We start from the raw sequence: 27162 nt of genomic DNA on the forward strand, positions 1-27162 counted from the left end.
TCTTCTTCTTCTTCTTCTTCTTCTTCTTCTTCTTCGAGTCAGGGTTTCTTTGTGTAGGAGGACCACACTTCTAATAGTGCCACTACCTTGGCCAAGCACATACAAACCATCATATTCCACTCCCTGGCCTCCACAGGCTTTTCAAACACAAGAGTCTATGGGGGCTATACCTAGCCATAGCATAATTTTAAAAAGCACATTTATTCCAACTTCCAAAGTCCCCATAGTCTGTAGCAGTCTCAATGATGTTAAAAGTTCAAAGTTCAGAGTCTCTTCTGAGATTCATCTGATTACTTAACTGTAATCCCCAAAGCAAGGCAGGAAACCATCTGNGCAAACTCCAAACTCTAAATCTCCATGTCCGATTTCAAGGTGGTCTTCAGATCTCCAGATCCTTTTTTATCTCTGTTGACTGCAACAAACGTCTTTCTCCAGGGCTGGGTCCACCCCGTCAGCAGCTTTCCTCAGCAGATAGCCCACGGCTCTGGCATCTCGAACATCTTGGGGTTTCCTAGGCAACTTCAATGTAACAGCTTCTTGTTTCAATGTCTGGGATCCACACACGATCTCCTGGGTTCCTCCAAAGGTCTGGGGTCACTTCTCCAGCTCTGCCCTCTGTAGCACTCTAAGCTCAGGTTGATCCACTCCACTGCTGCTGCTGTTCTTGGTGATCATCCCATGGTACTGGCNTCTCCAATACACTGGGGTCTTCTGCTGCAACTAGGCTTCACCAATAGGCTCTCTTCATGGCAACAAGCCTCAACTCCTTTGCATGGCCCCTTTAGTCCTGGGCCATCAACTAAAACTGAGGCCGTACCTTTGCCAATGGCTTTCCATGGCTTCTCACAACGCCAAGCCTCAGCTGCTCTTTGTGACCCCTTCATGCCTTCAAAACCAGTACCACCTGCATGACTCTTACACATTACCAAGTCCAGCTGCAGCATGAGGTACAACCTTGGCTATCTCTGGAACNCAGCTTCTTTGTGCTCTCAAAAAACACTTCCCAGATGTCACCTCAGTGGTGCTGGTCTCTTCTTAATCACCACTAATTTCTTAGCTCCAGCTAACCAGCATCAATTGTCCCAGTAGTCCCTTCTATTTTGACTCTAAAGCCAGAGCCATGTGGCCAAACCTGCCGAGTTCTGCTACTTGCAGGAGCTGGAACATGGTCCTCTTATTATATTACATTATCACCAGCTTCCTCTTTTCCAGCTCCTTCATTGCCTAAGCTTGGCTGTCCTGGAACTTGCTCTGTAGCCTGACTTTGAACTCAGAGATCTCGAAAATTGCTGTTCTAAACCAAGCTGGCTTCAAACTCATAGAGATCTGCCTGCCTCTCTCTCTCATGTGTTTGTAGTAAAGGCCTGAGCCTATACACTGATAAAATCCTTACTTTAAAAAGGTGGTAGGGGAAGCTGGTTTTGTTTTGTTTTCTCCCCTGAGACAGGGTTATTCTGTGTAGCCTATGTAGACCTGGAATTTACAAAGATCAGCCTGCCTGTCTCCCAAGTGCTGGGATTAAAGGCATGCACCAATACCACCCAGTTGGGAAGCTGTTTTTAACCCCAACATGTCTCAGCAATGAAATCAAGGAAAGCCGGGTGGATTTAGTCATTCTTTGTATCATCAGGGTAGCAGTTGATACAGACAAGGAATATCCATAGAACTGAGATCCTGTGTTCAGCTTGTAGGCCTCCCAGTGTCGTGGAACCATATATGGTCCATAGCACCCTAAAGATACCGTTCCTGCCAGAATCCTGCTTGAACCTTACCATGTGGAAAGCAAGTAGGAATACCTGAAGTTTGGGATGTTTCTTGGGACAGCATCAAAAAACTAAACAAGGAACTGGTTCAGCAATTAGGAGCACCTGCTGCAGGACCTGGGAGGACCTGGGTTTGGTTCCTGTGCCCACATCAATGATTAATAACCACCTGTAAACTCCAGTTCCCGGGGATCCTACACCCTCTTCTTGTCTCCACTATACCTGTGTGCACATATATTCAGGCCCACACATACACATAAAAAAATTAAAATTCAAAAGTCAGTGGAAAGCAGGGATGCTGTGTTAGCTAGCCAGTGTTCTGCTGCTGTGAAGAAACACCAGGACCATGACAACTCTTACAAAGGGAAACATTTAACTAGGCCTGGCTTATCGTTCAGAGGTTTAAGTCTGTTATCGTTGTGGCAGGAAGCATGACAGCATGCAGGCTGACATGGTGCTAGAGAAGTAGCTGAGAGGTCTACATCTGGATAATTAGGCAGTAAGAAGAGAATGAGTGACACTGGGCCTGGCTTGAGCTTCTGAAACCTCAAAGTCCCCCTACCCCACTAGTGACATACTCCATCCAACAAGGCCATAATTCCAATATGATGCCACTCCCTTTGAATTTTGACTAGCCATTTTCATTCAAACTACTATTGGCACCATTCCAGATTAAGGAAGTCTATAACTTTTTTTTTTTTTTTTAAGATTTATTTATTTATTATATGTAAGTACACTGTAGCTGTCTTCAGACACTCCAGAAGAGGGCATCAGATCTTGTTACGGATGGTTATGAGCCACCATGTGGTTGCTGGGATTTGAACTCCGGACCTTCAGAAGAGCAGTCAGGTGCTCTTACCCACTGAGCCATCTCACCAGCCCCTGGAAGTCTAACTCTTGAGCAAGGACAGTGTTCATTGCTCATTTCTGGGCTGGAAGGCAAAACATTTTTACAAGTCATCTCAATTTGAGTGGAGGAATTTGCCACTGAGTACTACTGATGAGAAAACAGTGTTTCTCATTCTCTTGGAGTTGCATATGGTAGCTAGTAGAATAGAACTGTTCGATGTGGGAGCCCTTGCTAAAGTATTGCACACTGAAATGTCACGACATTTGCAAGTGGCTTTAGACAATTAAAGTTTGTGTATGCATGTATTTCACATTCATTCAACTCTGTGTCTCCTGTGTCTGTGTTCAGATGGAAGGAGAAAGCAAATGTGTTAAGGATTAGCAGTTGATGTGTTACAGAAGAAGTGGTGGACACTCACTCTTCTGTAGGTTGAACGTTTTCTATATCAAAATTTCAGGGAAAATGATAATACCTATTCTTTAAAACAAAGCAAACACCGTAAGAAAATATAAACAGAAAAGTAAGAACCACCTTGAATTTCTCTGTCTGAAAATCAGGTACTTTTTGTTGTGTGAGACAAGCTTTCACCATGTGGCCCTGGCTAGCCTGGAACTTGCTATGTACATGAGGCTCGATTTTAGCTCAGTGTCATGATCCTGACTCTGCCTCTGAAAACTGGGATTATGGAATTATAGGTGTGAACCACCACACATAGCTGTTGGCAGTTTTGAGCCTCCTTTGGAGTATTCATCCATCTAAAGATTTATTTATTTTATTATATGTAAGTGCACTGTAGCTGACTTCAGACACTCCAGAAGAGGGCGTCAGGTCTTGTTACGGATGGTTGTGAGCCACCATGTGGTTGCTGGGATTTGAACTCCGGACCTTTGGAAGAGCAGTCGGGTGCTCTTACCCGCTGAGCCATCTCACCAGCCCCGTATTCATCCATCTAATTAATGAATTCTTTAGCCTGGCATGGTGGCAAAGGCCTTTAATCCCAGCACTTGGGAGGCAGAGGCAGGCGGATTTCTGAGTTTGAGGCCTGCCTGGTCTACAGAGTGAGTTCCAGGACAGCCAGGACTATACAGAGAAACCCTGTCTTGAAAAACCAAGAAAGAACGAAAGAACGAAAGAAGGGAGGGAGGGAGGGAGGGGAAAGGAAATGAAAGGAAGGGAGGGATAAAAAGTAAATAAATGAATGAATTAATAAATGAATTAATGAATTCTTTATTATTATTTCTCATTGATCTCCCCCTCCCCCCCCAGATTTTTTTGGCTGTGAAAATCAGATCATTTGTTTCTTACTTCTTTTCCTGTATGTGTGCATAAGTGTGCAAGTGTAGGCATGACTTTACCCATGTCTGGGTTTAGAGGACAGCTTCCATCAGCCCTCTCCTACCTATTTGAGACAAGTTCCCTCTGTTGTTTCCCACTGTGTATGTTGACTGTCCCATGAGCTTCCAGGGACTTTTCTGCCTCCACTTACTCATTCAACTTGTAGACAGGCACTACTGTGCCTAGTGTGGGTTTGGGTCATCACTCTTGCCTGCCAAGCAAGTTACCATATATATATATGCTTATGTTTCTTATACAAAAGCATTTTACACAAACACAAAGTTTCTTAGAAACTCTCCAAGTTAGTAGAATTTTCTTCATTTTCTATCTTTTGTTCAGTCTGTTTCTTCATTGACACTGCTGAAGGAATAGCTTCTGCTGACCTGGCATTGCCGTTTGCCAGCATCTCTGTGGAAGTGAGGCTGCTTTCTAGGGGGCAAGTGCAGGTGTGCTTTCCGAGTCTCACCAGACTCCCTGCTGTGAGAGTGTTCAGTTCTGCCTTCCCACCCAGCATCTCCTACATAGTACAATATACTGTTGACAAATGAGGCAAGATGAAGTAAGCTGCACCTGAAGTTACCACATAGTGGTATCCTAGGCTTCAAACCTTGTTTTTCCTGATAAATGGGGATGTTTGAAAGATTGGGTAAGGCAGGTTGGTGAGATGGTGCAGCAGATAAAGGGACTTGCTATTAAGCCTGACCACATGATTTTAGTCCAAAGAATCCTGTAGTATGAGGCAAGAATCAATGCTACAGGCCTCCTTCTGACCTCCACACATGTGCAGTGGCATGTACGCCTCCCCCCCATTTAAATACTCGGAATAATTTTTTTTTCTTTCTTTTTCTTTTTTTTTTTTTTTTGAGACAGGGTTTCTCTGTGTAGCCCTGGCTGTCCTGGAACTCACTCTGTAGACCAGGCTGGCCTCGAACTCAGAAATCCGCCTGCCTCTGCCTCCCGAGTGCTGGGATTAAAGGCGTGCGCCACCACGCCCGGCTCGGAATAATTTTTAAATGAGAATTAGTTGAGATGCTGTAAGTAAAATGCTGAATGCTGGACTCTTGGTATGGTTGCTGGACTTAAAAGCTGAGTGCATATTACTGCAATAGACTGGGTGCTTCCATCTCGTCTGCCACAATGGTAGATGGAAAGCTGAGAACTTTGGCTCTTTGGGTGGTGACCAATTGAAAGGGAAAATAAATCTCTATCCCTTTTATGACTTCTTAGCTGTCCAGTCAAGTCTTTGAAGTGATGGGCAGGTTTGGAATGCATCCTCATCTTACAGTCCTTCCTGCTCTAAACCCAACAGGCAGAGTCCTCGGTAAATAGCTTTTACAAGTGAGTGCCTTGAGGAGTGGTGTTCCAAAAGGATGACAGCATACTGAGTGACTTGTTTCTTGGCAATGCTGGTATTGAAGGGCTAGGGATAGTGGTCCATGGTACATTTTAACTTTTTTTACTTTTTACTTTTATTCGAGGGATGGTTGTTTGTGTGTTTTAAACATGGTCTCTTAATAGCCCAGGCTGGGCTCACACTTGCTGTGTAGCTGAAAATGATCTTCATTTCCTGACCCTCCTCCCTCAGTCTCCCAAGTGTTGGGATTATAGGTGTTTGCCATCAAAGCTGTCCAAGATTTTAGAATTCTTATGTGGTACAGTGTCCACTACAGTTTAAAGTCTTGGGCTGACCTGCACACTGTGTTATGAGTTATATAAGAATCTCCTCTAACTCGCCCAGGTCTGAATTTTTTATATTTATGCATAGGGTATGGGTAGGTTGCATTGCCTGATACATGTGTGGAAGTCAGAGGGCAGCGTGTGGGAATTGCTCCTCTATTTCTACCATGTAAGTTTCAAGGATCACATTCAGGTTGTCAAGCTTGATGACAGGAGCTTTGACCCTCTGAGCCATCTTACTAGCTCCTGACTCCGAATTTTAATGATAGATGGAATTCAATGGGCTCTTAAGCCATCTAAAGTTGTGTTCAGGATCCTAAGTGTATGCCTTGTGTGGTGTGTGTGTCTGTATCTGTGTCTGTGTCTCTGTCTGTCTGTCTGCAGAATTTGTATTACTAAGTATTAAAATTTCAGATATTCAGCCAGGAGTAGTAACACACATTGATAAGACCAAGGCAGGAAAATTCAAGGCCAGCCTGGGTTACAGTGTTCTAGAACCACAGAGCAGTAATTTTGTCTCAAAAAAAAAAAAAGGTAGAGAAACTCAGTTTTAAATCACAAACCATATTCTCTTTGTTTTAAAGGATGTTGCATCTCGAGGCTTGGATCTCCCACAAGTCACCTGGATTGTTCAGGTAATCTTCTAGTCACTGAGGTGTGAGTATATGAGCATGAGAAGATGCATTGAATGATCATTATTACCCTCTTGGGTGTTGCCCTGGTAACCAGGCAGCAGCCAGCCACATCTCGACAGTTCTGACATCCTTCCTTAGCCCAGCCCCTCTGCAGCACTGCAGCAGAACAGCCAGGACGGCATTCTCAGGAGAGGGCATGGCTCTTCTGCTTCCAGACTAATTCATTTCACAAACCAAAGTTTCCGGAGTCGGAAAATAACAGAAGTTACCCAGGCCCCCGGGAGGCCTCATTGTGTCCAGAAGGAAATGGCTCAGCTGTCTTGAGAGCTGTGTCCATGTACATTGACCTGCAGGGAGCAATTAAGGTCCTGACAGCATCTTACACATACCTCCTGCCTTAGACACTTTGCCGGAGGGTAAAGGTGGTAGTGTATAGTCTAGTGGGTTTCGTTTGGCTTTGTTGTTGTTGTTGTTGTTGCTGCTGCTGCTGCTGTTGTTTTTTGGGTTTTTGTTGTTTCTATTGTTCCTTTTCATTAGTCTGCAGAATGATATTTTTAAGTCTGTCTGTAGGGGCCAGAGGACATGTGCCCTGTTTACGTGACTCATGGCTTATTCACATTTTGTGGCATTTCTTGCCTGTCTTAGGCTGGAAAATCTGATCTTGATCTGCTCGTCAAAAGTGATCATGTTGGGACTAGAAGTATTGTGTCTCTTTCCAAAATGCTGGCCATAGAACCAATGGGAGATGGGAAGTCAGGGGTGATTTCAGGGACAGACTCTGACTTGATTATGGCAAGTCTCATACTATGAATATCGACAAGTTTACAATGACTGGCCTTTCATATAATATCTTCACCTTGGACTGCTAGTCTTTGATTTGTATAGCAGCAAAGAAAGACAAAAGGAAAGGAAAGGAAAGGAAAGGAAAGGAAAGGAAAGGAAAGGAAAGGAAAGGAAAGGAAAGGAAAAAGGAAAGGAAAGGAAAGGANAAAGGAAAGGAAAGGAAAGGAAAGGAAAGGAAAGGAAAGGAAAGGAAAGGAAAGGAAAGGAAAGGAAAGGAAAGGAAAGGAAAGGAAAGGAAAATAAGGTCACTTAACTTTAATGGTGGCAAGGTTACTGCCAAAGATAACAAGATGCCTGCCTGTTCTGAGTGGGAACTTGCACTTTCCCCATAGCAGAAATCCGCACTGTCTGCTCTTAATGGTCTCCGTCTCCACCGGTGAGGTGGTTGGCCTGCCCCGGAGCCGACAGCAGAGGTAGACTCTGCCAGCACACTGGTTGGTATCCTTCATTCTTGTTCCTCTTGTCCACTGTTACTGCCTCCCAGCTGCTGTGCCTACCAAGGAAGTAGGCCAAGGTCATGTGGTCATCCTGGAGAAATTTACCCACCTGCTTACATTTCACCTTGCACAGTCACCTTAGTGAAAAGCTACAATCTGGAAAAGGAAGAGCCTTGTTCCAATGAAGCCAACAGCTTCAGGTTGATTAATGACGGATTCCAATCACGTTAGAGTAGCCGTAGCCCAGTACCTGCAGGCAGGTGAGGGGTGTTGCTCTTCCTATTAGCGGCAGTCCCTTTATCTATGAATACCTTCATTTGTATTGTCCTTTTCAGTACAGTGCTCCGTCTTCACCTGCAGAGTACATTCACCGCATCGGAAGAACTGCCCGGATTGGCTGTCATGGGAGCAGCCTGCTCATTTTGGCTCCTTCAGAGGCAGAATATGTCAACTCATTGGCTTCTCACAAAATCAAGTGAGTCAGAAACCTGAAAAAGGTTTCAGCAGATTTCACATAATTAACATTCTGTCGCTTTTTGAGTGGATGGGCCTTGTAAGCTGCTGAAGAGCCATTAACCCTTGTGATCCCTAAATGAGTTCCAGAATAGCCAGTGGCAAAAACTGAAACCCTCAGTAGTGTTCACACCTGGCAGTACTCATTGCAGTGCCAGTAACTTCCAGGGCGTCTGTGCCCCCGGCTTTTCAGCTTCTCAGTAGGAGGCATGCCCTTAACGCCAGCTTCTCAGAAGCCTCTTCATTCTCAATTTTCATCCTTGTAGTTAGCATCTTAACAGCTTCAGTGCTGATTTGTCTTTATAGAAGTAAGAATATTTTTGCTTTGCACACAGTCTTTTTCTTTCAGGAAGAAACAGGATCCTCAGACCAGTCAGAACAAGGCACTGTTTGCACAGCTGCAGCCAGGATCACCAGGTTTCCGTCTTGTGTGTGTGTAGGGTTGTCAGATAGCTAGCCTCATGCCTCTGTGGGAAGCTCAAATGGTTTTTGGCCTGGGCCACTTACAAGGACTTGTCCTGCCTTCCATAAATTCTCTGATTCCTGAAGTCACAGGCTCTGGCAGTGAGCTTGTAAAGGCATGCAGTGTCTGACACAGGTCTACTTTTAAGAATTTCTTCTACTCAGACATGGTGGGATGGTGGATCCAAGTCTGTTTGGAAGCACCGGAAGAGCCGTGTGTCTGCCCAAGGTGCCGGGACATGATACCTGCCAAGCCAGAAGAAGTCTTGTTGGCTGCTCAGGTGTTGCCGAACACTGATGCTGTGTGGTGTGCATGTGTCTGCATGTCTCTGTGGAGCTGCTGAGTACAGGCATTCCCTGTCTTTTCCTATCTGACCAGCCATACATTTTATGTAAAACATGAAACTCCAAGGACATTCCTCCTTTACAAAGTTGTAACTAGTGCTGGGGACCTGGTGTGAGTTGGCAGCATGACTGACTGCAGACTTGCCAACCTGTGTGTGGCTGTCCCACCAACTCTTAGCATTTCCCAGCAGGCAGTGCTCTCTGTCTAGTGACATTTCCAACAACTCTCAGAATTGTTGGTGTGGGCATTTGTGAGCTGAGACAGAGGTCACAGGCTACCTCTGATGGAGAGGTGGACACCCATTCCTGGTTGTCATTCAAATGGGCCTAAATTAAGGTAAAATAAGGCTTGGGTTTTCTTCCTTTTTGCCATGTTCCTCATCTTAACAGTGTGTCAAGGAAAAGAGTGGTTTTGTTCCATGGTGCACTTGTTTGCTCTCTCATGAGGCCCCATATTGGTCAGGTCGTTATCTCTCCGCTCTGGGGATCTGTCCAGCTGGATTCAGAGCCTTCCAGTCTGGGGCTTATGGTGTTCCTTGTGGCAGTCAGTGTCTGGACTGCCCTTTTCCTAGGCTGGTGTTCTCGAGGAGTCCTGGCAAATTGAGTTGGAAACCTGTTGCTGGAGCTGGTTCTCAGTTTTCCCTGCTGATTCTCACCAGAGGGAGCAACGTAGCACTGTAATGCTCTCCTGTCTACAATCTATGCACATGTAGAAAGTATCTTCAGCATCCTATGCTGAGGGGCCAGAGCAGTGTAGTCATGGGAAAGGATGTCAGCATGCCCCATAGCAGCCCATCTTCCCTCGCTCCTTTAACTCCTAGTCTAACCCTGCAGGGTCTGTTCGCTCACCCCTTCCATTGCCTGCTCAGGGTGCTCTGGAGGCCTGTTCCCTCTGTCACAGTCTGCTGGAGCATTCTGTTGATACCTATGTTGCTTTGACTTAAATATAAACTGATGAGAAACACTACATTGCAAGAGCTGGAGCTGAATGGAGTTGGAGCTTAGTTGGTAGAGTGCTTGCTAATACACACAAATCCCTTGATTCCAGCCCAAGTGCAGTAAAAATTGAGAGGAGTGCTACAGGCCTGTAATCATAGTACTTGGGAGGATCAGAAGTTCAAGGTCATCAGCTATTTAGCTCAAGGCCAGCCTGGTCTGTATGATACACTGTCTTAAAAAGTAATAATAAAGACTATACTTTCAGGGATCATTTATACTTCGTTCCTTCCTAGAATGGGGAACAAAATACCCGTGGAAGGAGTTAGAGAGACAAAGTTCAGAGCAGAGCCTGAAGGAATGACCATCCAGAGACTACCCCACTTGGGGATCCACCCCATAAACAGCCACCAAACCCAGATACTGGGCAGATGCCAACAAGAGCCTGCTGACAGGAGCCTGATATAGCCATCTCCTGCAAGCCTCTGCCAGTGCCTGGCAAATACAGAAGTGAATGCTCACAGTCATCCATTGGTCGGAGCACAAGGTCCCTAATGAAGGAGCCAGAGAAAGTACCCAGGGAGCTGAAGGGGACTGAAGCCCCATAGAAGGAATGTCAATATGAACTAACCAGTACCCCCAGAGCTCCTTGGAACTATACCACCAATCAAAGAAAACACATGGTGGAACTTGTGAAGCTCTAGCTACATATGTACAGAGGATGGCCTAGTCATCCGTGGGAGGAGAGGCCCTTGGTCCTGTGAAAGCTCTATGTCCTAGTATAGGGGAATGCCAGGACCAGGAATGGGAGTGGGTGGGTTGGGGAACAGGGGGAGGGGAAAGGGTATTTTCAGAGGGGAAACTAGGAAAGGGGCTAACATTTGAAATGTAAATAAAGGGGTGCTGGAGAGATGGCTTAGCAGTTAAGAGCATTGACTGCTCTCTTCCAGAGGCCCTGAGTTCAATTCCCAGCATCCACATGGTGGCTCACAACCATCTGCATTGGGATCCAATGCACTCTTCTGGTGTGTCTGAAGACAGCTACAGTATACTCATATACATGAAATAAATAATTAATTAATAAAAGAAATATAAATAAAGAAAATTCCTAATAAAAAAAGAAAAATAAAAATTATGAAGAACACACACAAAAAAATAATTAAGAATCTTTAAAACTCTTTTTAAAGTCACTACATTATATGCAGTAGACAGAAAGAGCCCAGGACATTTTTGAAAATGAAAGGGAACCTTAATCATTAAAAGAACAAGGCAGTGGAGGAGGGGTATGTGCTCTTGTGTGGGAAATGCAGAGCTCTCACGATCCACTCTAGCATCCTGGGCAGGAGACAGGAGCCCAGGCTGTTGCTGCTTCCATCTGAGTACTCAGAGCTTTTTTTCTCCGTTCTTCTGTTTACGGAGCCCCTTCCTTCCTGCTTCAGTGTTGCTAAGAAAGCCATTACTGGTTTGCTAAAATGTAGACGCTCTGTTAGAGCATGCTGGATGTGTTTATTCTTGTCTTTCCTGGTGAGACAGAACTGTTCATCTCTGTCCGTGGGACTGAACTAATCATATAAGTTTCTCAGAAGCCCTGCCTCGGGTTAGGAAGAAGACCGACCTTTAAACTTGGTGACTACACGTCTTTGCCATTCCTGTTTGCTGATGCCTTCTTGTACTAGCAAAGGCATCTTTCTTTCCTGGGGCTGAATTGGTTTGGTTGTTGTTTAATCACTGTTTCTATTCCTAGCTCTTTATCACATTTTTCCCCTCTTTTAAAATTTCACCCCCCAAATTGTGTTTTGTTGTTTTGTTTAACTTTTTTGAGATAGGGTCTTACTCTGTAGCCCAGGCTGGCCTTAAACTCACCACGTGGCCTAAGCTAGCCTTGGGCTTGCGTCAGTCCTCTTGCTTTAGCCCTGTCTTAGTCAGGGTTTCTATTCCTGCACAAACATCATGACCAAGAAGCAAGTTGGGGAGGAAAGGGTTTATTCGGCTTACACTTTCCACATTGCTGTTGATCACCAAAGGAAGTCAGGACTGGAACTCAAGCAGGTCAGGAAGCAGGAGCTGATGCAGAGGCCATGGAGGGATGTTCTTTACTGGCTTGCCTCCCCTGGCTTACTCAGCTTGCTCTCTTTTAGAANCNANGACTACTAGCCCAGAGATGGCACCACCCACAAGGGGACCTCCCCCCTTTATCACTAATTGAGAAAATGCCTTACAGCTGGATCTCAAGGAGGCATTACTCGAACTAAAGTTCCTTTCTCTGTGATAACTCCAGCTGTGNCAAGTTGACACAAAACTAGCCAGTACAAGCCCCTACATACTGTCATTGTAGCCCCAAACCCCACTTCACAATTTTCCATTAGTGTCTGTCTCTGCCTGCCCCCAAGATGACACAAAAGAGTCATGTGCAGCAATGCCTCTGTCCTGTCCTCAGAGTCAGACACCATATATATGTCTCTGTCGCTCACGGGTTGGGAGAAACTGCTTCTGAGGGAAGGACTGCCCTGCCCTTTCCTTCTGTCTTTCTGTCTTCCCAGCCCTCCACTCCTGAAGCTACCTCTCCCTGCTTTAACAACATCTCTCCTTCATGGGTCTGTGGGTGCTCGGGGCGGGGGGGGGGGGGTGGCTCAGGAGAGTTGACAGTTCTCAGGTGAGTAGCTGTCAGACGTGGCAGTTTCCTTCACAGCCTTGTCACATTAACCACTGGGGAGAGAGAATTGTCTTCACCCAAAAGAGGTTTCCATTTGAGGTTTTAATTTGCTATTAACATTTCCAAAAAACAGAAAGAAAATATACAACAAAATCATTTGTCTTTTCATGATCTGTTTCTCTCCCCTGGAGCTTCTCCTTCCCTTTCCTCTGGAACATGAGCTTAACCTCTCACACTTCCTGTCTCTAGTTGTGCCTCTGTGTTGCTCCCCAGTTCTAGAGCCATGACCTTGTAGTGGCCGAGTGCACTGGAGCCTGCCAGGCTCTTCCCAGAGGCCAGTACTGCTCCCTTGTTTTGATTTATGCCTTTGGCAGTTTGCTTGTGGCTGCAGGTCTTAGGGGTCATTTGCTCTTCATCCCTGAATGATTTAGAGAGCAGAGCATCAAAGATTCTCTAGAGCCAGGACACTTAGCACTGTCATTGCGGTCCTTGTCCAGTAGTTAAGGATCTTGCACAGCAACCTATGTGAAATGATATTCTTGCCTGTTCAAGTAATTATGCCAAGAAATAAGCCTACTGTGTTGGTAGCTAAGCTTTAGGATGAAACAATGGCAAAGGGCTGGCAAGGCAGCTGACCTGACTGCATACCCAGGACCCACGCGAACACACACACACACACACACACATACAAAGGAAGGAAGGAAGGAAGGAAGGAAGGAAGGAAGGAAGGAAGGAAGGAAGGAAGGAAGGAAGATGGTAGAAGCCTAGTATGGTGATATTTGCTTGTAACCCCAGCACTGGATGGAGGTAGGGGATCTAGAACAGCCTTGGCTCCACAGTGAGAGATCAGCAGCTTAGGGAACGTGGGATCCTGCCTCAAAACGGGGGGGTGAAGAAAGGAAAATGAAGGCAAGATGGATGGGCAGATACAAGGAAGGCCCCCATGTGCGGTAACCTGCTTTAGGCCCGGCAGCAGGGATACTGGCTGACTTGGCCCTGTTACCACCTTTCCTTTTTCCTAATGCCTTTATCTTTAATTACCTGTCTTTAATGCCAGTACTCAGGAGGCAAAGACAGGCAGATATGTTATGAGTTTTGAGGCCAGCCTGGTCTACAGAGCAAATTCCAAGACAGACAGGGCTATACAGACGGACAACAAAAAAGAGGAGGAGGAGGAGATCCTCTTGACAGTTTTTTGTGTTGGGGAGGTAAAAGTGTAAAGGTCAGAGGGCAAGCCAGGCGATGGTGGCGCACGCCTTTAATCCCAGCACTTGGGAGGCAGGCAGAGGCCAGCCTGGTCTACAGCGTGAGTTCCAGGACAGCCAGGGATACACAGAGAAACCCTGTCTCGAAAAACAAAACAAACAAACAAACAAAAGGTCAGAGGGCAACTCTGAGATTCACATCTCTCCTTCTAGGTCTTAGTGGTTGAAGTCAGCTGAGGTACTCACAGGCCTGCTGTCCCCTTCCTCAGATGTTGCGTGTCCTCAGGTCTATTTTCAGAATGGGCTGGTTTTATGCATCAGAATCTGGGCTGTTGCTGGGAAAGGAAAAGGCTGACTCTCTGTTCTTCCCCTTACAGTGTTGGTGAGATTAAGATGGAAGATATTTTGGCTGTCCTGGCAAAGGATGATTGTTTTAAAAGGAGACAAAGGGGAGCCCAGGTGCGTGCTTCATAGCTCGATGGAGACTTTATGTGTGCACTGTGTAATGTACATTTCAAGGATCGTGAATGTTAGATGAAGTCAGACCCTGATTGTGGTGTGCTGTGCTGTGCTGTGGTGGTGTGGTGTGGTGTGGTGTGTTCCCTTCTCTTCCCTCTGCATGCTTGCTAGTCTCACCCCGTTAATGGGCACCAGTCCATTCTGGAGTCCTGCCAGGCAGCAGCAGGCTCTGCAGAAAGGAGGTCTAGGGCATTGAGTCTGGAGCCAGCAGTGTAAGTTCACCCAGGTGGTGGCCCCTCTCTAGGTCATCAGCGAGGACCACTGGCTAGACCTGTTCATCCGTAGAGCACGGTGGCAGAAATAAATATCGCTGTCTGTCTCTCAGACATACTTAGGTTCCCCATTTTTAATGTGACAGCATTGTCTACAGAGGAAGAGTAAAGTTGAGATCATTAAGAAGAAAAATGTTTACTATCCATGCAGCTCCATATGGAGATACCGAGCTGTGCCCGAAGGCCTGAGCAGCTGCCTCTAGCTCGGCCCTGCCCCTCTAGTCCATTGCTTAGTATGGTATATGCACATGTATGTTGCTCTATATGACTTGACTAATTATGTGAATATTTTACATTTGTTTTCTTAGGCCTGATGATAGAGTGGGAAAATGAGACCCACTTAGATCAGGTTGTGATATTTCCGTCATGTATCAGGTGCCTTTATTTGAATCGATACTGCAATTGAGGCAGGGGCTAGATTTATCTGGCCCTGGCTTCAGCTCTCTTCTTCCAGAGCACACCTAAGGGAGTTTACATCAGCAAGCTATTTTGAGTGACTTTTTATGTGAAACATCTCTCCACACTAGAGTGAGCTTCTCGGTCCCTTTTTAAGGGACTGAGCAGCTGACACAGATGCACTGTCTTTGCACACTTCAGTTATTCTGTAACTGTTGTGTTTAGAGTGTTTATGTTTTAATGTCCCTCTGACTACTTCACCGTGGTTCCAGTCCAGCTCCACAGTGTCAGCAGGGAGCTTGGGAGCTACAGAGGATAGTGTTGAGAATGGGTGAGGACAGATCCCTGGGTCACACTCCTCAGCTGGGTGCCTCTGGGAAACTCTAGGCCTTTGCAAGCCTTGGCTTCTTCATGTGTAAAATTGAGATATACAGTACTCACTCAAAGGAGAGAATGAGGTAGTGTAAGGAACAACCCCCAAATACCCAGTATACTACTGCAGGGTACAGAAGGCTAACACTGTAGTTGCACACTGTGCCGGCAATGCTGTGTCTTAATAAATAAATGGATCATGAGCATCTGCCTGCTGTCCAGAAATGAGAACCAGCTGGAAAATGACAAAATGAAATCCTAGAGGTTAGATCAAACTTAGCCTTCTGTAGATTGTTTCTGAGACCAGCTTTGGTTTGAGTAGTCTTTATCCCTGAATACAGACTTTTCTCCAGGGATGTGATTGTTGTGTAAGTCTGAACAGCACCCCCACCCCACAAGAGTCCGTGTCCCCAGGGAAAGAACAGAGCAGCTGCATTTCCCTCTGTCCTTTCAGCAACTGGCCATGTCATTCTTAACATCTGCCCTTCTGTGGCCTTCTCCTTAAGCCTCTTCCTGGCTGGGGGCCAGCCTCAAAGACGCCCTGAGCCCTGAGAGCCAATTGTAAAGGGCTGGGCAAGAGTCAAATGAGCCAGGACTTGAGTCCTTGCCTTACAGCTGGTACCTCTGTGGCCTTGGGCAGGAACTCAGTCTTCCTTTCTGCAGAAAGATTATGAGAGTGCCCATATTTGAGGGTTGCCTGGGGGTTGAATGAAATGAGGCAGAAAGAGCCTGGCATGCTTTCAAACAGTGTGCGTTCTCCAGAGCAGAGACCATCTCATCGCCTCACCCCAGGCTCCCACCTTTTGGCAGGAATAAATTGAATGCTTTTATAATTTTATAATTTGTTGCTGATTATTTGAGGGGGAAATGCTAAGTAAGATTTGGTTTTCACTGATATTGCTAGATGAGATTAACTAGGAAAACTAAATTCAGCATACTAGATTTCCTCGTGATTGAGACCTAGTTTGTAGAACCAAGCCTCATTTTAACTCAAAGGAAGGACTGCCTGGTCTCAGTTGCTGTGTTGTTAATCACAGATCTATCTGGCCTAGGAGGGTGCAGGGAGTGAGGGGTCCAGCTTCCATTCTGTTCCTCATGAAAAGTGTACCTGTCCTGCTACTCACTCCCTGCAGTGCAGACAGCTCTGCGGCAGATGCACAAGTGGCCAGCATACAAATGCTGCACCTCGTTACCATCCCCTCTGCTTCACCAGCTCCACTCGAGCCCATGGTAAATGTCCCTTTGGCACACACAGTTTTGGGCTTCTGTGAACAGAAAGAAAGCTAGTGAAGCATCTGTAAAATGTATATTTCATATTTAGGTGTATGAAATATATATACAGCTGTGTCTGGGTGTGAGTGTTCACCTCCCTACAAAGAGAATAAATTTGATCTTTCAGCTTGACTGGGAGGCACTCAGAAGGTTCTGGGGACCACAGGGTGAAGCTTAGCTAGGCAGGAAAGTGATTAAAACAAAACCCTTCCATTTAGTTAAATATCTTGGAAGTTGGCTGTTCAGCACAATACCTCGACTGCACACACCCCTGCGTGCTACTGCCACCATCTAAACCTTGTCCTAGGTGGAGGGGTCCATCCTGGTTCTCACTGCGGTGTCTCAATCTCTGGCGTTGTGAAGTTCCCACAGAGTGTGCACCCTCCCAGCATGGTTTTCTACAAGTTTTTTTTGTCCTGTGAGCTCTGCTTATAAAATTCTCCAAACTGTCGCTGGCATTGGGAAGTGTTAAAATCAGATCAGAGCCCCTACCTCATTGTTTCCCATGATCTTTTGTCTGGAGGATCAGTGGGGTGTTGTGGACAAAGGCACACCAAGAGCCGGTAGAGGCTGGAGGCATGTTTTTCTCAACTGCCTGTGGTCTGCTAGCTGTAGGTTGGCTTCATTAACCAGTAGCCAGCCTGTGTCTGAGAGGGTGGGAGAGGCAGTGCTGCCTGCTCACAAGCCTGGGGGCTCTGACCCACTCTCATTACAGGAGCGTTTACCTGTCTAAGGCTGAGGTGGCACTGCCGAACTCTGCCCCATTCTGTCTTCAGTTTAAATTTAGACTGTCCTCCCCACAACCAAAAATTACCTCGTTCAGTCTCAGGAGGGGCAGTCTTAACAATGTTTCTGGAAGTGGTGGTAAGAGATGCTTTTTCCTAAATGTATTGTTTTCTGTCATTAACTTTTTCTTACGTTTCTCTAAAACTGACCTCATCATTTTAACTGTGTAAGCCTGATTTTATCATTTTCTACACATTTCACTTGTATATACACTCACATTATATATATGTAATTTTTTTTTTGGTTGGGAAGAAAAGATGCCTCATTTTGAAACCTAAAGGGGGGAATAAGAAAAGCCCTTTGTAATATATTGCCATATTATCACTAAATCCCCTGACAGTTGTGACACAGAAGCAAGTCACCTGTCACTTAAGCTTGAGGTCTCTTTAATTTTCTCCAGGAATTCGCACCAGGCTGTCTTTAATTTGAGGCCTTTATTGGAATTCTGAAACCTCTCTGCCTCCCTGGCTCTCAGATCTATTCTGAGAGCTGTTACAGAATGTATACAATAACCAACAGAGGGATCCAGAGAGGGCTGCGGCTCTGTTTATTTAACACTCTAGAGGGATTTTTGTGCTTATTCGGTCCTGGCTGCCCGGCTTTCAATATCGCTTTGACAACCATTCTGCCCTTCTCATTAATTTTAAACAGTTAAAACACAGGAAAAAGAGGAAAAAGTTTTCATTATTAAAGTGCTTTACTTTTTAATAACAGAGGATTCTGTCCGCCAGGGGAAAGGGCATCCTCACTAATTTCACATTCATATTAAAAAAAAATATACAGGCAAGGTGACAGTTGTGCTGCTGAGGTGGCTTAACGAAAGGAGGGCAGTGGAGAAGTTTGCATTTCGCATCAGTTAAGGGGTGAAAAAAATCCTTGCTAATGACAATAGCAAATGTCCACTTTGGTAACACAGCTCCTCGGTGGCGCTTTTCCTGACACTGTAGTGGATAAAACCCTTAGGGGGACCGTGTACTGTGAAATCAGCCAGACTGTCATCAGCCAAATAGGCAGCAGGACGATGTGACTACACCAAAACCATCTTCAGGTTGTTAAGTCTCTATTAATGCAGAGAGGAGTATCTACCCAATAACAGACTTGCTGTCCTCTCCCTTTGTTCCTCCTCTTCTGGCCTTAAAAGTAAAGGGGTCAGACACAGGTCTGACACCTGTCCTCTGAGGGCGTAGGTTCCACACATGAGCGTTGAGTCTGGGGCTCAGTAGCCCCTTCACATGAGTAGTGGCCCCCTCCTTAGGCTGCAGAGCCTCCTGGTCAGTAAGAGCACCCGTGTTTGTTGTGAGATAGAGGAAATAAAAATCAGTACTTTCTAGGCAAGACCTTTTTTTCCTCTGGAACTTTTAAAAGATGAAAATGGTCCTATATATTATTAATAGTTTTCAGGGGCTACACCGTGCTTCTGGCTGCAGAGACTCGGGCAGCCTTTGAATGTGGCTGACTGAAAAGCTACCTTCTTAATAGGGCCTCAGAACTCAGCTTGGGCATTATAGGTTTTTGGAGCAAATCTTAACCACTCACAACCAACCTCTGGGAGGGGAGGAAGCAAGCTCAAAATTCAGGGATATAGCTTTGGTGTTTGGTTTTTTGTTTTTTGGGATTTGTTTGTTTGTTTGTTTGTTTTTTCAAGACAGGGTTTCTCTGTGTAGCCCTGGCTGTCCTGGAACTCACTTTGTAGACCAGGCTGGCCTGGAACTCAGAAATCTGCCTGCCTCTGCCTCCCAAGTGCTAGGATTAAAGGCGTGCGCCACCACTGCCCAGCTGATACATAGCTTTGTAAGACTGAATTTTAGGCAGATTGCTGAAATGGTCTTAAGGAAAAAAATGCTTTTTCCACTGATAAGGGGGTATGGGGGAGGTGGATAAGGGAGAAAAATCTTAGAAGAGTTCTTTGAAAACAGCCTGTGGTTCACCGTTTAAAATGCCAGAATCAGACTTGGAAAACTCCAGAGTGCCGCCAAAGGTCTTCTACTTTGAGGACGAGTGGTCAGAGGTCATGAAGGAAAGTAGGCAAACAAACAAACAGGCCTGCTCTGCCCCCTTTTTACGCAGTTCTCATCTTTGCTTGACTTTAACATCTTTATAGCTCCCTTCTTTCCCTAGTAATATTGAAAGGATTACCCTTGTTGGCCCCTGGGTGGTTGCCGTGTGATTTTACTGTTATTAAATCTATTATAAACTGCTTCATTATTCCTGACTTCAACTCTGTCTCTCCTTTAATCCTTCCATCACCCGCCCAGAAATCCCGTGCCAGTGGCCCCCAGGAAATCCGAGAACGAGCCACAGTATTGCAGACAGTGTTTGAAGATTACGTGCACTCCAGTCAGAGGATGGTCTCCTGGGCTAAGAAAGGTCAGTGGAACTCTCATGAGATTGGGGGTGGGGTAGCCCCTCCATGCCCTGGTCCTGACTTCACCCCTCACCACACCTTTACAGTTGAGAGGACATCCAGGAACCTCTGTGTACCAATCAAAGCCTTCATTCTGCAGTAATTGTGCAGGGTTTGGAAGCAGGCTCAGAAGGCTTTAAAGTGATATTAAATGTTAATTTCATCTATCTCCATCCTTTACACAAACGAGGCTTTATCTGGCTTATATTAGGGCTAAAGCTTTGACCCAACAACTTGGATCTTGGGGATCTGTTTTTCCTCTGTCTGTGAACAGCAGACAGCAGAGGTGACACGCTGGCAGAAGTAGTTGTATGAGTAGAAGTTGGAGATAAATGTAAGGGCCGGAAGCATCAGGCTAAGCAAAGGAAACAGACTGATGAGATGAGGCCGGGCTTAGACCTTGAACCCGGACAGTTCATACAAGTGATACCAATGCAGTTCTCAGACGCTTTGTAGAATACAGTATCCCTGGGATCCCAGTGCTAAAGGTGGAGTTAATAGTTCCACTTGAACAGTGATCATAAATAGCCAACTCTTTTTCCGACTGAGACGTTCTAGCTGGTTACGAATTAATGCTAATAAAACCTGAGTTGGAGCCTAGTGGTGGTCATTGTGGCACTTGTCTTTAATCCTAGCAGTTGGGGGAGGCAGTTTGAGGCCAGCCTGGCCTACAGAGTGAGTTCCAAGGACAGTCAGTCATTGCTACACAGAGAAAGCCTTCGCCCCCCAAAAGACCCAAGTTGGGTACACAGTTCTTTCTGTGAGTTCCTTGAGAATTTAGAGAAAGGGAAATTTTTTTTTTTTAAAACTGGAATGTATTCTGTAAACCAGGCTGGCCTCAAAAGTGATCTGTCTGCCTGCCGAGTGCTAGGATTGAAGGTGTTACTGGGCCTTGCTATCATTCTTTCTTTTAAATTCATTTAGTTTTGAGACAGGGTCATGTTACATATATAGCTCAAGCAGGTCTTAAACTTGAGACTGTCTTGCCACAGTCTCTCAAGTGCTGGGACTACAAACGTGGACCACCACTCCCAACTAGAAGTACCTTCTAAAAAGTAGTTTACTTGTCAGTGTTAGAGTGTGGCACTATTCCAGGTGCTTCAGCACAGGAGGAGGCAGTGGAAGGCATCCTCTGCTTGGGACACTAATGGATTAAAGGGTACAGGAGCAGCCCTGAGATAATGAGCGTGGTGAGTGCTTTAGATAGAGGTACAACCTGCAGAACCAGAGACCAGGTCAGGGAGACAGGGCAGTGGAGTGGCTGGAATGTGTTTGTTAATATCAGAGGAGGCCCAGCTAGAAAACAAAATGGGCTGAGCTCTTAAATCTCCTGAGAGAAGGGGCGGCTTACACAGGAGACAGAGCCCTGTACAGCTTGGAGACTCCGAGGTCACCCTGAGGGGACTGGGAGCCACTGGGAGGCTTTGAACTGAGATGTGACTCAATGAGCCATGTGTTTTAAATGATCACCTAGCTACAGTGTGAGAGTTGATCCTGGGTTAGATTGAAAGCTAGAAATTGGGCTACAGTGAATAGCCAGGAAGCAGTAAGTGAGAAAAACGGCATCAGGACTGAAGGTGGAACTCAGTGGTCAGCACTTGCCCAGAGAGCACAAGGCCCCGGAGGTCCAGCCCCAGCACTAACAATAAAAAGACAAACATGTTTTCAGGTAGCCACCATTCTGCCTTTGCATGGACTTGACTGTCAGAACACTTCCTTCTGGTCTTCTCTCTAATAATGCTCTGTCTTCAGCATTTCCCAGAAGTGGAGAATTCCAAGTAGTTCCCAGGAACCTCCCTGAGGGGAAGCCAGATACTCTAATTGTGATTTTGACCTTTAGAAGAAGATGGCTGACTCAGCTGAATTCAGGTTGATAACCTTGCAGTGGAAAAAAAAAGATGCTTGCCCACACACCATCCACTTTGGGTGGATCAGTGGTGTCCCATACCTTGAGACTGCCCTGTTTAAGTGCCTGGTAGTTCCTTGAAAATTAACAAGCAGTTGCCAGAGACCGTGATTGGGGGTCCTGTCATCATCAGAGTTACTGGTCTTCTGTTGAAGCTGTAGGAGCAGAGCTGTTTCCTGTGGTTATGGTCTTTAGTAAAACAAGGAAATATGTGGATCGTTTCTCTTGTTGCTGATTCATTTTTCACTCCAGGTTGATAGGTGCGGGAACCAGCTACTCTCACCCATTAGATCTTAGTCACCTCCTTGGGGCACAAAGCCCCTCACTAATCTCTCCTGTCACTTAGGATTGTGACTTTGGGAGGTTTGGGGAATGTATCTGCTTCTGCTCTGAAGGAACTGAACTTAAGCTATAGGAAAAGCCGTGTATCCATAAGATGACACCTTTTGCATTTAAGTTTACAGATGCAAATCCTTCAACCAACTTCATTCCCTTTTGTGGCATTATAGAACCTACCTCATGACTTATTAACAATGCAGCTGCCCTTGCCTTTACTGCAGAAAACAAGATGGAACCTGGGCCAACTCTGCATTGGAGTCCTTTTGCATTTTTTGACCCCATCATTGTTAATAGTCAGTTTGGTTGTTGCCAGTCCCTAGAACAATTAGTTCCTCCTTTTCCTCCCCTCTGTGTGTCTCCTAGCTAGGACTCAGGCTGTAGAAATGGTGGTATCATGTTTTCATTCTAGACGCTGAAGGGAAGTTTTGCAGATCAGAGCCCTCTGCCTATATGTGCCCCTGTTCTGATGGTCGGTCATGATCATCTTCTGGCCTCCCTGCAGAGTAGGGATCATGTGTGGCCCTTACATTTGGCCCAAATGTCCTTGGCTTGCAAAGGACACTTGTTAGTAGTAATATATTTACCTCTTAGCCTCAGTGGGACGGCATATTGGCCAGGCACCTTGCCAAGAGCTTCATCGTTAAGAGAACTTAAGAAGGCCTTTCTTTTCTCACATCCTTTGGGTAATGTGGCTGTTGGCATACATATGTGTGCCTTTGCCGTGAACCAGACTGGGCTTGTGATATGGAGCAGGAGGAGTGTCTTAAGGCTGTAGTATTATTCCTCTGCCTTCTTATCCTAGGAGTCATCTGTATGACACCTCCATTCCTGATCCAGATGCCCATGAATAAAAATGGGATAGGCTGTCCAGGTGGATTATTTTAGACAGATTCCCTCTAATTCATGCACCTTAAATAGCTCCCTGGAAATAAGAGGCAGCAACTCAAATGCTCAACTTTCATTGCCTGTAGCTCCATCCGTCACCCTGAATAAACATCTTCCTGTTTTCCCTTTCTACTGTGCTGGCCCCACAGCCATATTCCTTCTGTACATTCTAGACACTGCCAACATGAACCACTTCCTGCCCCTGCTGCCTCAGAGTTAGCCAAACATGGAAGTCCATACAAGTGTGCAAGGACAGGCAGCTGTTGCTGTCCCCAGTGACACTAGAGCCTAGAGGACATGAAGGTTTAGTTAAAATATGCAGTGTGAAATGCTGCCTGAGCTGACTTCTATGGCAGAATCATTTCCTGCCATTGCTCAGCAACTGGTATCCCTGTAAAGCTTTAAGCTGGGCCCTTACATCTCTTGGGACAGACATCTATCTACTTACTTGCTTCATGGACGTGTGTTTTGTGGAGGAGAGGATGGTTGTGAGCCAAGCAGAGACCTGGGGCTCAGCTGCTTATGTGGGAAAGTCGCAGAAAGTGACAAAAAGGCTGCCTTTGGGGTGGGTGGCCCAGACTCTTGGCTTGGCTTGGCTCAGTGAACTGTTTTAGAGCAGTGTTGAAACTGGGGGAAGAAAGGGAAAAGGGAAGTCAGGTCTTGGTGGTCACTGCAGTGCCAGTGAGTTCCTTTCTGAGAATGTGAGTAACTGTGGGTGGGGCCAGTGTTGGAACCCTCTAGACAGAGCAGACAATTTGAAGTGTTAAAGATGCTCTTTGAAAAAGCTGGTCCCTGGTTATTGGAAGAGAAGTGAACACAGATTTAAGTGAGAGGTGCAGAGGAGTTGCCGTGCTTATTATTTCTCATCGATTGGGAAAAGGAGTTCACTTTGCTCAGTAAATAGAGCTTTGATGGATTCCCAGGATCCTTCCAGGAGATGATCTGCTAAAATGACACTTTTTATTACTGTTCATAAACGGCAATCTCCAGGTACTGCTGGGATATTACACTTAAGCTGTGGGCAAACTTGCCAGTCCAGTGGCTCAACCACCTAGCTGAGGGAGACTGGTGCTTGGTGCCTCTTTTGTCAGTGGTTCAGGGCTGGTCCTGTCCCTCCTGGTCCAGGAGCTGGGTGTAAAAGTTAAAGAGCAGTGATGGGCAGGGCACATTGCAGATATCTCCCTGCTGGAAAGAGGGGAAGTTGTGGGATATTCATGGAGGAAACAGATGCAGGAAAGTCTGTCCTTGAGGAGGATGTCAGGTTAAGGTGCTGAGGCCTAGCCAAGCTCCAGCACCCAGGAATAAAGCCCAGATCTTCTGTAGCTGCACTGGGGTCTAGAACACGGACTCTATTCCTCCTAGCTTTAAAGTGGGGGTGCAGCTTTGCAGCTGGACTCTCCAGGCTGGTGGCATGCACCCAGGTCAACTGCTGTCTGCACTGTTTTAGTTTTTATAATTTCCTTTGTCCTTAGCATGCTGTGGGCATTAATTATCCAAAAGTAACTGACTTTCCCCTAACATAAATATCTAAGAATTTTCTCATTTTCATAAGAAAATGTTGATCACTTACTTTCCTCATTCATTTTACTGTATGTAACAAACAGGTATCAAGTACATGGGACATGTCAGGCTCTGTGGTAGGCCTTGAAACTGTATGTGACAAAAGCGAAGTCCTGTTCTGTTGGTTTGTTACAACTCTTCATGAAGCAAAGGGAATTTTATAGAATTTATTTAAGTGATAACTGTGGCTATAATTTTTTTGTTTAGTGGTAGTTTTTTTTCAGACTTAAAAATTATTTTCATTATGCTTATGCATGGGTATCTGTGCAGGCATATACTTAGGTGAGTGCAGTCTCCTACAGAGGCATCAGATCCCTGCAGAGCTGTTAGGAGCTATCCAATGTAGGGATCCAAATTGAGGTCTTCTATAAGAACAGTAAGTCCTCTTCACCACTGAGCATCTCTCTAGCCCTTTTAGAGATTTTAAATACACACACAAGTGTACCTATGTTGTAATTGTCCTGGTTCTGTTCCTTCTTGGCAAGATAAAGTAATGTAGGGATGGGGTAGCTGTGAGACTTCAGAACCCTATCCTGACCTCCTCCTCCTCCCCCTTTCTTCTAGCCCTGCAGTCCTTCATCCAAGCCTATGCCACCTACCCCAAGGAGCTGAAGTCCATCTTCCATGTCCGAGCCCTACACCTCGGGCATGTGGCTAAGAGTTTTGGACTAAGAGATGCTCCTAGAAATCTCAGTGTCTCTGCTGTGAAGAAGACAAGCTTAAAAAGGTGAGATGAGTGTTAGACCATGTGCAAGGTTCTGTTTGCGTTAGCAGGTAAGCTCATGTGGAAGATGTGTGTGTGTGTGTGTGTGTGTGTGTGTGTGAGAGAGAGAGAGAGAGAGAGAGAGAGAGAGAGAGAGAGAAATTACCACTAGTGCCTGTCTTCAGTACAGAAACACTTGGAACAAGAGGAAAAATCAGCCCTAATCCCACAAAAATTCAGTTGGACACAAACATAATGGGGATTACTGAACAGAAAGACGGGTTTGTTGTCGTCATGTCCCACTAGAGTAACTTGGGAGGTTTCTTGTGTGTTCCGAATCATTAGCTCTGGTGCTGAGTTTTGCAAAGGTCACCAAAAAGCACACATTTAGGTGTAAGAGTGCTTCATCCAAGGAATCTTTGGGAAAGGAATATCAGTGTAAGCAAAACTGACCTTTGAGTTCAGTTGTCCTGAGTCCCTAGAGTCGGGAACTAGGCTTGTCCTTGAGTCCAGTCCCACAGTACTGAGCGAAGTTAATGATTATTCAGCACATTGTCTGTATTGTTTGCTTTCTCTCCTTAAGGAATAGTGTTCTTTCAACAGCAAGCTTAGCCTCCCACCAGAGCCTGAGCACTGGAGGCCCCCCAGAGTGCTCCGTAGGGGGCTTTGGAGTAAGGGGGTACCTTTGTTGAGTGACCTGTGTGAGAGGGACACAGTGAGTGGCAGAGTGTAGAAACTTCTCTTCCCTTGCCCTGATTTGGGTGTAGATTCCTTGAATGCCCTGGGTACTTACTGTGTTGTGTGCCCTTTCTCTGCATGTCAGTTACAAATGCTACCATATTCCTGGCCTGACTTGGAGGTTAGGCAGCCTCATGCCTTGCTGTTGTTCCCACCCAGTCTATCCTGCTCCCTTTTACCAGGAAGCACTCATTGCCTCCAGCCTGGTCAACACCTAGCTTCAGAGGGAAGAGGGCTGCCTAGTGTAGGGTAGTGGTCTTAGAGTCAGGGGCCTCACACTTCACTCCCAGCACCGTTCTCATAGGGTCCTGGGAAGCAGATGACTTAAGTGGCAACACTGACATCACCATGAGAAGCCACTGGGGAGAGAAGGATCACCACCCCATGTCTCAGCTGACCCTAACCAGCAGATGGGCATCAAGACCACTATACCCCTGTGAGCAGCTGATTGAACAGGGCTTTATTCAGGAAAGAATGGGCTGATTAGCTACTAAAGAGCATGTAAGATGGTATGGGGCAGCCTTTGATGTCTGCCTCGAGCCGTAGGGAGCCAGGCAGTGAGTGACAGCAGTGTGTCACAGGATTACTCTGAGTGGCTCTGCCACTCTCTGTTCTTACCCTGTCACCACTGTGGAACAGCCCTTTTCTGCTCTGCCCTTATTTTGAAGGCGTTTCTCACCACGCATCCTGCCCCTGGCTTTCTAACACAGACAGGCACTGAGGATACTGTAGGTACCTTTTTGTATTTGGGAAAATGTTGTCACTCCTGGAAGAGAAGTGACTTTGCAGCTAATCTGCACATGCACTGTATAATTGTGGCCAGGGTGAGTGGCAGAGGGAACCTGACAGATTGTCCATACTCCGTCAGGACTCAAGCAAATGCCAGTTGCTGCCTTTTTAGGACTGCAAAGAAAAGTCCATTAAACCCCACAAGGTACAAAGAGTTAGTCCTGCTGTGGCCATGATTATTGTTCTGAGCAATCTGCCTATCAGGAAAGGACAGGTTCCTGCTGTCTCGTGCAGACGGTGCAGTTGTGGCACTAAGTTCTCAGTGCTCTGCTTCCCGGTTCTGCTTCCTGCTGTGCTCAAACCCATGGTGTCTGCTAGCAAAGTCCAGCCGGCTGCAGGCCTGTCAGCTTCAGATGGGAACCCAGTGCTTGTCAGGGGCGAGCCGAGGGCAGGCAGAGCAGTGAGATGGGAACCCAGTGCTTGTCAGGGGCGAGCCGAGGGCAGGCAGAGCAGGCACTCCCATGCAGTGGCAACGGATTTTGTCTTCCATGTGCATGACCTCTTTCCTTCATGCATCCACTTCTTAGAACAAGGAAATAAGTAACGTCTCTAAATGAGATCCTAACA

At 46.1% G+C, this 27162-nt stretch overlaps 1 protein-coding gene across 3 annotated transcripts in view; it reads left to right on the plus strand.

Annotated features, from left to right (window-relative positions):
* Positions 1 to 27162, plus strand: part of Ddx31 (DEAD-box helicase 31) — a 67036-nt gene that overhangs the window by 28586 nt on the left and 11288 nt on the right. For 2 of the 3 annotated variants that reach the window (XM_021192579.2, XM_029536190.1), the window contains 5 exons: positions 6210 to 6260; positions 7876 to 8015; positions 14032 to 14113; positions 19527 to 19638; positions 24930 to 25092. In XM_021192579.2, coding sequence (XP_021048238.1) covers positions 6210 to 6260; positions 7876 to 8015; positions 14032 to 14113; positions 19527 to 19638; positions 24930 to 25092 — 548 coding nt within the window. Of the gene's footprint in view, positions 1 to 6209; positions 6261 to 7875; positions 8016 to 14031; positions 14114 to 19526; positions 19639 to 24929; positions 25093 to 27162 lie in introns of those variants that run through there. The other variant, XM_029536191.1, reaches the window with a different exon arrangement.

Source organism: Mus pahari, chromosome 3 (genome assembly GCF_900095145.1).
Source record: "Mus pahari chromosome 3, PAHARI_EIJ_v1.1, whole genome shotgun sequence".
Lineage (NCBI taxonomy): Eukaryota > Metazoa > Chordata > Mammalia > Rodentia > Muridae > Mus > Mus pahari.